Source organism: Cyprinus carpio, chromosome B18, assembly GCF_018340385.1.
Source record: "Cyprinus carpio isolate SPL01 chromosome B18, ASM1834038v1, whole genome shotgun sequence".
Lineage (NCBI taxonomy): Eukaryota > Metazoa > Chordata > Actinopteri > Cypriniformes > Cyprinidae > Cyprinus > Cyprinus carpio.
This window is the reverse complement of record NC_056614.1, coordinates 15,100,262-15,110,702: the sequence shown is the minus strand read 5'-3', so window position 1 is coordinate 15,110,702 and position 10,441 is coordinate 15,100,262. Positions and strand designations below refer to the sequence as shown.

Below are 10,441 nucleotides of genomic sequence, written 5' to 3'. Positions count from 1 at the left end.
TGCGCAGGGGCCTCCTCAGAGTTACGAATCACATTCACCTGGGTAGCTGACATTTAATCAATAAACTCCTGACCTGTTGCCATAACCTAGAGCCACAAGGATTAATTTTGTTTCCCCACACTGCCTTCGCTGACCCCCTGCAGACATAACGACTGGCCTCACGCTGATCGGCAAATCACCTGTGCCAGAAACATGGACACGGACAGGCAGCGAGCATAAACAAACAACAGCAGTTTCCCCCTCTTACATACATCAGTTTTTTAAAAGTGTTTCTATAATCAGCTAAAGTCTGTATCTGAGGTTCTGTAGGTCTGTTAAAATGAGGCTTATGGAGATTTAGGTTAAGAAGAAATAGGGCTGTTGATCAAATTTTTACAGACATTATTATCTGCAATATGTATTACACAAAATAATACATTTGTTGTGTGTGTGTGTGTGTGTGTGTGTGTGTGTGTTTATCTTTAAACTTTGTTATATTGGAAAAATATCTAACAACATCTGGGCTAAAATATATTTTAAATACAAAGGACTATGCTGCCATCTAGAGGTGGATACAGATCAAATCAACATTTAAAACACTGAAAAACATCCTATATTTAAAAATAAGCTAAGGATATCATATAAATTGTTGTCTGTCACATATTTTAACCTTAATGGCTTTATGTTGGCTCTAGGATGAAATAAATTTGGTTTCATAAAGGTTTATTATCAATTACAATGTTTATATATATATATATATATATATATATATATATATATATATATATATATATATATATATATATATATATATATATTATAAAATTATATTATATTATATTATATTATATTATATTATATTATATTATATTATATAGTAATGTATTTTCTTTATTGTTAAATCTGATACTTGAATTAGATAAAAACCAATTTAAAAATCAATGTTTAATACAATTGCCAAGAATATACTTGACATAAAACATACTTATGGTAAGCAATGGTAATTATATATAATATATAAAATATTTTTATATCATATATTTATTATATTAATACATAATACTTGAGAGAATGATTTTTTTTAATTACAATACAATATATTTAGCATTGTCATTTAAGTATAATTGTCATGTTTGTTTTGTAGTTATGATAATAATACATATTTATTAGTTTAATATTATTAATAAATTATCATGTTTTTGTTGATGGTATTATTATTAATAATAATAATAATATGTGTGTGCCTGTGTAGTTCAGTATGTAGATAAATAGACAGAACTTGTATATACTGTATCATGATTGCAATTTTGTTGCTCTTCTGCCGCAGTATCCGCAAATTATTCATTGTTACATTGCCTCTGACCTTCCTCTCTTTCTCTGCATCTCTCTCCATCTTTTTTTCTCTCTCTGTCAGTTTGACATGCTGCTCAGTGGCCCAGAAACACAGCATGTTATGCCACTCTGTTGCACCGTGTTCAGAGTTGCACCCTGCATCTGAATGTGATGTAAATGATATGATGTGCTGCTTCCTGCTAATTTTTGTTTTGTCACATTTGCTCCTGCTCCCTCTTCAGGGAGGTTTTTGCATTGGATGAAGGTGTTGTCAAGACAGTTATAAAAGTGTCCAGCTGCTATCTGTTGCCTTGAATCAGTGACAATTTAAACCCATTTAAAAATCAATAGGAATACAATTGCTAAGCATCTACTCTACATAAAACTTACTTATTCGTAAGCAAATGTTTTTCAGGTCAGAAGGAAGTGTTGAAATTCTCACAGCGCGTTTATGTAAAAATAGGTCAGCTGTAGTTAAGTGCTGTGCTAAAAGTTTATTTGAGGTACAGTACCATATGGAGTCGACTGAAGGTTAGTTGATTGCCCTTTTTGGAAGGGCTCGTGGTTTTAAGTGTGCATGGACAATAAATTGTAACACATACTGTGACATACTGTATATGAAAATAATTTGACTTATTTTTAAAAGCTTAAGTGGCTTACAAGAGTTATATATAAATCATGAGGTCAGTTAAATGTCAACAGTTCATAGAAGTGGAAGCAGTGAAACATGCAAAGCTTCAATTAGCTCTGGCTCCATTGCAGTCGTCCCTCTATTAGCATGCCACACTTCGAAACAAGCTAAACATACATGCTAACTTACAGAAATGGCAAAGAAATTTTGGTGACAGTCTACTTTTGCCAAGAAACGAAGGTCAATAAACTCCGTGGAGAGGAACAATACAGATATGATGGATGTTTCAGGGCGTGAAATTGGAGACTAGCGCTGACCCAGATAACAGCTTGTATGCTCATCACATCATGTCGTCTGTGTAATCTGCCACTGAGAATGCACATATGCCCAGTTCTTGGAAAGATTGTACCGGGAAGGTTAACTGCACTGCTGTGCATGAATGGCATATTTGCCTGTCATTGATTTTCAGCAGTGAGCAGTTATAGAATTACTAAAAGATCTGGTGATATTTAAATAGTTTCCTATTTTATTTTATATGATGTTTATGCATGCTCCCAAGAGCCTCTCATATGAAATGAATGCTTACAGTTGTTCAGGATATGCTAAAAGAGCCATTTTGTACTGTAATGTCAATGCATTATGCAAGAAAAGAAAAGAAAAGAAAAGAAAAGAAAAGAAAAGAAAAGAAAAGAAAAGAAAAGAAAAGAAAAGAAAAGAAAAGAAAATTATATTATATTCTGCTCTTTGACCTGAAATGACCTGCATATTTACAAAAAAATGTATCCAAACAACAGCAAACAATGTCAAATATGCGAACTTGCATGTTGTGTAATAAGTTAAATTACATATTACAAGACTAACAGATTAATTTGACTACAATACATTCCTGTGTTCTCAATTGAAGCTTCTTCCAAAAATCAATTACATGAGTTATTTTTAGTGTGTTTTCTGTTGCCTCGTTAATTTGCTATAATTTTGGCTGGTAAAGCAAAGTGTGCATTGAATGATGACAAGCATTTGCTCCTACACTGTAATGTGTGATGTTAATTAACACTAAAATGAAAATTAATTGGAAAAATAATTCAGATTTGTGATCATGTATCAAATCCTGTACCATATATGACAATGGCCAAAATTGGATTTGAAAAGATCACCTTTTTTTCACACAGCACAAGAACAGTGTCAAAACACACGCACACAAACACACACAAATATATGTGTGTGTAACTTGCTGTTATATCTGACCCCATAATGGCAAGCAGAAGGCATTATCTGCTCAATCAAACCCTTCTAGTCAAGCTTAGAGAGTACTGACAAATGTCCCAGGGCTACCAACATCAGTGTCCAAATGTGGATCAACTACGGCAGGCTCGTGTCCTCCATCATGGACTGCTGAGCCTGAGCGTTGACCTGTGCTTTAGCAGGTGACCTGAAGCACCTGACACAGCCCTGCTATAGTAATTGACTCCTGGACTGGAGCAGACAAGTTCCTCTGATGCTGACAAAGAATATTCTGACAAAGAACGTGAATGAGGGACATGGACCTTTGGCAAACAGAGGTTTACAACGCTTTACTGCAAACCATCCTTGAGCAAATTGTTTTGAAACTACTGCAGATACATAGCGACATCTTGAGGTCTAACTGAGAAGTGCTGCTAAGTAGACTGACAGAAAAGATCCTTTGGGGACTGTCAGCACATTTGGTAATCAGTATATACACAGATTACCCGAGATACACAGAGATAGATGTCTTAAAGCAAACAAATAAATAAATAAATAAATAAAAACATTAAAAGTCTTACTGTTCAAAAACTTTTGACTGGTAGTATATATATATATATATATATATATATATATATATATATATATATATATATATATATATATATATATATATATATATATATAAATATATAGAATTATGCATTTATGGAGGCTATAATCTCCTTAAGCCTATTAAAAGTAGTTGACCCAAAACGAAAATTCAGTCATAATTTAATCACCCTCAGTTCATTCCAAACCTGTATGGCCTTTTTGAAATATTTCAGATTTTCAAAACCATGTGATTCGACCTCTTCATGATCAGCTCACATTTTGGTCAGACCCAGATAGCAGACAGATTTGGACCTAATCTGGGCCACTTTTGGCACTTACGGCTCAGTTACGGCATGATCCAACTAATCAAGTCCCTCAGACTTATTTGAAAACTACATGGTATGTGTGTGGGAGCAGGGCTAGAACTAAACTCTGCAGGGCTCCGGCCCTCCAGGAACTGAGTTTGACACCCCTGCTTTACCCACAGCTTCATGTTTCCGACCTCAAGTGACTTGTTTGAATATCAGCACGGAAGCAATGCAACACAATAACCCACATCTGCTGTTGTTACTTCTTTTGAATTTTCAGATTTCAGATTTGTTCAGATATGGTCAGAAGAATTTTGAAAGATTGGAGTATACTGAATATTGAAAGATTTGTGTGTGACTATCATTTTATCTTTTACAGTATAGGCTATAAAGAAATTAAATTTATTTAACAATGATGCATTAAATTGTTCAAATGTGGCATTGAATGGGCCTACATTTAGTTTCTTTGATCACAAAATATTTCAAAACTTTCTATTCATCAAAGACTCCTGAAAAAAAAAAAAAAAAAAAACAAAAAAAAAAAAAATATATATATATATATATATATATATATATATATATATATATATATATATATATATATATATATATATATATATATATATATATATATATAAAATTAACCTTTCCACAAAGAAAGAAAAAGAAAGAAAGAAAGAAAGAAAGAATGCAAGAAAGAAAGAAAGAAAGAATGCAAGAAAGAAAGAAAGAAAGAAAGAAATATTGATTTTAAAGGAGATACAATATTAATTTGTTATGATTATAGGTAGTAACAATTGTTTAGAAAATGAATTAATTTCCACACCTGCTCATGAGCTATAGGCACGAGTGTTTCAACTACACACATTCACATCCTGCCGTGACACGTAAGAGGCGCCCGTGTTCTCAACCACACTTAACAGAGAGAAACTTTATAGTCTTGGGGAAACATAAGCCACGGGTAATGTACCATGCCACTTCACCATTTTAATTGAACGCCTGACACCAGATTTTGATTTCGAAATAAAGACGTTAAATATTATTTACAATAATAATAATAATAATAAATATCGGAAACGCAACCACTTATGTAATAGCAGCGTAATCTACTATAGAGGATTCGCCTTCTTCAACGAGCTGATTGGCTGGAGGACCTGTCAATCTACAGTGGCTTTCTTGCCAACACCAGCACGCTCGGTTGCGTTATGAAGTTTCTAAAATGACACTTGGGGATATTTTTGTCAGCACCATGTAGCTGTTTTTATCTAGAAAGGTGAGTATTATTCAGATTCAACTCAAGAATTGGGAAAGTTATTGAAAAAGCGGAGATGAGTATAGTATAGAATTAGCTTAACGTTACGAGTGTCGGCTACTGTAACCTTTATAAGCGTTTAGCTACTGTACACATACTCCATTTTTTCTTAACAAATGTAAGGTATATTTTGTTGATTTTTTGTCTTGTGTTTTGTGCAGTTTTGGGGGGAAATCTTTTCAGTCAGTGTCAGTTCATGTAACGGTGTTCTGATCCGCTGTTGTTTCAGCTCCAGACAGTCACTTTCCAGCTCTGATTTTTTCCTGAGGTAGTGCTCGCCACAATCTCACAATCCAGTAGATGTATGCTTATGAACAATGATGCATTGTTTCGTGTTGTTTACATTCTGCAGTATGTTTCTTACTGTAGTTACAAACTTTTTATTACAATAGTTGTCAAAGTGTAATATGTAAGATTTTATTTTTTTTTATTTTTTTTACTATGGGCACTTTTGGTCCTGTAGAAAATAAATAATCTTAAAAGACCCTAAATAAAAATTCACACCCTAAATACGTTATATATTTTAGTTAATACCAATTTCTAACAGCGCAACACAGAAGAACATGTTTTTTGACAGTCCCACAATCGACATTCCCACAGTTTAATACATCTTAAAATTTGTGTTTAATAGCATTTTTTATTGGAAATAATAATGTAAACATTAATAAAATGCAACCCCTTTATCTTTATAAGGCTCATTTTATAGCTAGAATTTTATGTATCATAAATATTCACACTTAAAAAATATTCACACTTAAATAATATTTTTACATATTTTGCATAATCTAACATCATTTCTGTTTGATTGCACATTGTGTGCAACAAAAGTATTATTTTTACAAGTGATAATCACCTGTTTCTTTTTCTTCTTTTTTTTCTGGTAAAAGTTTAAAATGTTACAATACATTTGAAAAGTATGGAAATATAATTCATGAAGGTATGGATAATGTTTCCAATAAAGTTTGAATGTTATATAACAAATAAACAGTAAATAAATTAAAATAAAAATGCATGTGTTTATAATATAAATCAACTCCTAAGTCATAGAAGTGCTCAAAGTTGATGAACGCTACCGTTCAAAGTTTAGGGACATTTAAAAAAAAATTGCACCAAAATTTGATCAAAAAAAAAAAAAAAAACACGTAATAGTGTGAAATATTATTATTGTTAAAACTGTTGAACTAATTTATTATATTATATTAACTTATTTATTATTATATTATTTATAGTTTAGATTTAGCCTAGTTCTGTGTTTTTTTCTTTTAGCAGCCAATACTTCAGTCTTCAGTGTCATGATACTTCAGAAACCATTTTTATAAATGATTCGGTGCTCAAGAAATATTTTGTGTTAAAAACAGTTGTGCTGCTTAATTTTTGTTTTATTTGATAAATAGAAAGTTCAAAAGAACAGCATTTAATTGAAATGAAAATGTTTTGTAACAATTACTGTCACATTTTAATTAATCTTTTCTTCATTAAAAAATTTTAATTCCTTTAAAAAAAAAATGCTTACCCTAAAACTTTGAAAATGAATGTACTGTATATGCAAACTGAACTGGCCTTACTACTTATTCTTCTAGATATTGGTCTAGTTGCAGTGATGAGGCGAGGAGATCCTCTCCCTCGAGCCTTTCAGGCTCCAGTGGATGTACATGCCAGTGCGGATGGCCAAGTGTACATGTTCAGACACAGACAAGAAGAACCAGAAGTGTCATCTGAGGATGAGGAACTCAATGTCATGGAGCTCCGGCCACGAAGCAGAGACTCGTCCTCACAGGAGAGAGAAAGAGTGGGAGAAATGCTGTTGATGGAACGGGACATCTCACATGAGGACAATCTCAACAAACTGGCCCTTCAGTATGGATGCAAGGTATCATCTTTGTTAGTGTAGCTCATTCTCATTTAGGCCCTTAAAGGAATAGATCACCCAAAAAAGAAAATTTGATTCAAATTTATTCACCCTCAGGCCATCCAAGAAGTAGATGAGTTTGTTTAATGCTAAATGTATGAGTACATTTTAAGGATGAGTTCATTTTATGGTGAACATTTCCTTTAAAAATCATCCCTTTCTATGGCTTCCAGGTGGCTGACATAAAACGGGTGAACAACCTTTTTCAAGAGCAGGACATGTATGCACTGAAGTCTATCAAAATCCCTGTAAAGAAGCATGGCTTGCTAACCGAGGCCAACTCTGAGCTCAGGGACCCCCAGCAAAGACCCTCCAATGATGTAGCATCATCAGACAGCGCTGAAGCAAACGTCTCGGGAAGACCTCAGGTGCAGGAGTACACCAATTACCTAAAAGAGGTGGACAGTGACATCGAGCGACTGATCAAAAGCACGGACCCCTCAGAAGAGCTCTTTTCCAGCGGTTCCAGGGTGTCCAAACGATGGGGGTGGAGAAGCCAGCGTTTGCGCAGCTACGGTGCAGACTGGGGGATCCAGTGGTGGAACGCTGTAATTGCCATGTTGCTCATTGGCATTGTCCTGCCAATATTCTATGTGGTATATTTTAAAACTCAAGATAATGGTGAATCTGTAGTGAACAATAGAGTGGACAACATCACTGTGCCTACCTCAAACAGTACGGGGTGAGCGTCAGCTCATTGGACCTCGGGAATATAATAGAAAATCACCTTGAAAAAAGTAAGTATAACACTTGAAAATTGGAAATTTGGTTTGGTACTTTAATAAACTTAATATTACAAGTTCACATTATTATGGTACATTCATTTAAGTGGATAGATTGTCCAAAATAAAAAAAAAGGTAACATTTGGGTTCAAAAGACTTATTTTGCATGAAAAGGATCACATTATTCAAAATTTGTGTTCCACAGAAAAAGAAAGTAACATGAATACGGAGAGACGTGTGGGTGGGTAAATGACAACACAAGTTTTTTGGTGAACTATCATTTTAATTTTATTTGCATAGTGAAGGTACATAAAGAGACAATTCAACAAATGAGATTATGAGTTTGCATTACAAACTGGGCGTTGCATCTGCTTACACTCCACACTCAGATTGTAGAAACTGTTGTTATTGGCTTTATGGGTGCTATTATTTAACAGAATTATGAAATGGTTATAACAGTTTTTCTTAGTGGAGAAAAAAAAAAACTTTACAGGGGTCATCGGATGCTTTTTTTTTTTTTTTTAAATCTCGTTAAATAATTTCCCCTTTCTGAAATCAAGCCGATCTCAGATGCCTGTTTTTGTGACGTCACACAGACAGGCCCCTTCCAGGATAGTTTGATTGACAGTAACGTTGCAGCACAGACTGGACTGGTGTCTTACCTTAGACCCACCCCGAGTGAGCTCTCATCAGTCCGCCACTGTTTCACCACCGGAGCAGATGTAGACAAGAATGACTCCTAAGCGATTGAGGTGTTCTGTTGTTGGATGTAATAATGAACATAGCAGTCATCATTTACTCCCGACATCTGAGCCGCTAAAGATGCAGTGGATTATGTTTGTTTTTGAAGGGAATGCACCCCGATCAACCTAAATGCGTCTATGTTCGCGTGAATCATTCTTGACACAAATCAACAACAACAGAATAAAATACAATAAGTATCTAATAATCCTTCACAAATCCACCTAAATAAAAAAGTCCTAAATAGAAAATCTCACAATAAATCCATCTAAAGTAAACAGTCTCTCAGAGAGCAGCTCGGAAGAGAGGGGCGGGGTCAGCAGAGCTCATTAACATTTAAAGGAAAATGCTACAAAACCGCTTGCTCTGTTTTTGACAAGGTAAAAAGGATATTCTTTTACACTACCATTGAGAAGTGTTAACCAAACTATGTTACAGACTTTTCATTAAGACCCTAAAGAATCATATAACTTGTGGAAAATGAGCATCCAATGACCCCTTTAAAAGTCATAATAAAACTGTTTTTCTCATCAAATTGATCATATTTTTGTGGTCCTGTCTTTGCAATAATTTCACCAAGCATTGATATATAATTACGGAAAAATGCAAAGGAAAAGCAAAAAAGTACTTTATAAAATTGGCATTGATGTTTTGCAAATTTATACCTGTTTGTATGAATGCTATTTTGTGCTAACTCAAATTTGTATCAGTTTCTTTATTTTGATTTTGAACATTACTGCCAAATAGTTGTTTCGATGTGGAAAGGCACTACAGTGCCAGCAGTGCCAAAGAATGGACTTGTATTAAATAACTGTTTGTTCAGTCATTAGAAGTGCAATAAAGACATTTCACAGGAAGGGCTAAACTTGTGCAGATGGACATATTTTGACCTTTGGATTGTGATATTAAAACATATCTTTTGAGTCGTAGTACTGTTTTTGTCTTACATATGTGTATTGCACTGGGATGGCCAGTGGATGAATACATTAAGACTCCTTTTCAAATAAAAACAATTTTCTGTTATTGGTTCTAATGGTATGAGCAGATTAAGAAAAAATATGTTATAGGATTGAACAAGGTTATATGTTTTCAAATGGCATCTTGTAATATAGCCGCACACCTGTTCTGTCATTGACCAATAAGAAAACAATTTAAAAGGTTCTTCATGGCCTTCTGAGTAATGTCTTATATACAGTTGTATATAATAACTGTAGTTGCTCATATGGTTGTAAACAGAAGAAAACCTGGACCCAAGCTGATTTTCAGTCATTCTCTATGAAAATGCCACATATTTAAGAACTATGTAATAAAAAAGCAGCCTATAATGTTTCATGTAAAGTATCTTTTGGATTTTGAGTGATTAAACATTTTAGTTATTTGTTTTTGTCAACTCCATCTGGAGGTAAAAAGCACACTAATGGTGGTCAATTTAGGAAAAGTATTATGGAAGGCTACCATTATCATCGCAGAATTATGTTCTTTACCAGTAGGGGTATATATTTATATGATATTCTCAGGAGAATGATGTAGTGATACAAGAAGTTTTATGAGAGGAGTCACAGACAGTTTTTGCAAGGAAGGAGCATTACACATTAATTTACAGCATTATGCATTAAATTATATGGTGTTAGTGAATGGTGACGGATTGTTGTAAATCTCTGAATGTGATCCGTCACTTAAATACATGTGTG

The 10,441-nt window shown here is 33.9% G+C and overlaps 1 protein-coding gene across 2 annotated transcripts; it reads left to right on the top strand.

Moving 5' to 3' along the window:
* The first annotated feature begins 5,206 nt into the window (after positions 1–5,206).
* Positions 5,207–8,550, top strand: LOC109054384 (lysM and putative peptidoglycan-binding domain-containing protein 4). 2 transcript variants are annotated; one of them, XM_042743979.1, is made up of 4 exons: positions 5,225–5,338; positions 5,539–5,645; positions 6,958–7,247; positions 7,460–8,550. In XM_042743979.1, exons 3-4 carry the CDS (start codon positions 6,978–6,980, stop codon positions 7,970–7,972), a joined length of 783 nt encoding a protein of 260 aa, XP_042599913.1. In that variant the 5' UTR covers positions 5,225–5,338; positions 5,539–5,645; positions 6,958–6,977; the 3' UTR covers positions 7,973–8,550. The 2 variants fall into 2 exon arrangements, with proteins under 2 accessions (XP_018927201.2, XP_042599913.1); XM_019071656.2 differs by lacking the exon at positions 5,539–5,645 and having other exon boundaries at positions 5,207–5,338; positions 7,460–8,549.
* Positions 8,551–10,441: the final 1,891 nt, after the last annotated feature.

Coding starts and splice junctions, on each gene's coding strand:
- LOC109054384 (XM_042743979.1), top strand. CDS start 6,978: ATGAGGCGAGGAGATCCTCTCCCTCGAGCCTTTCAGGCTCCAGTGGAT. Junction 7,248..7,459: donor CCCTTCAGTATGGATGCAAG/GTATCATCTTTG, acceptor TATGGCTTCCAG/GTGGCTGACATAAAACGGGT.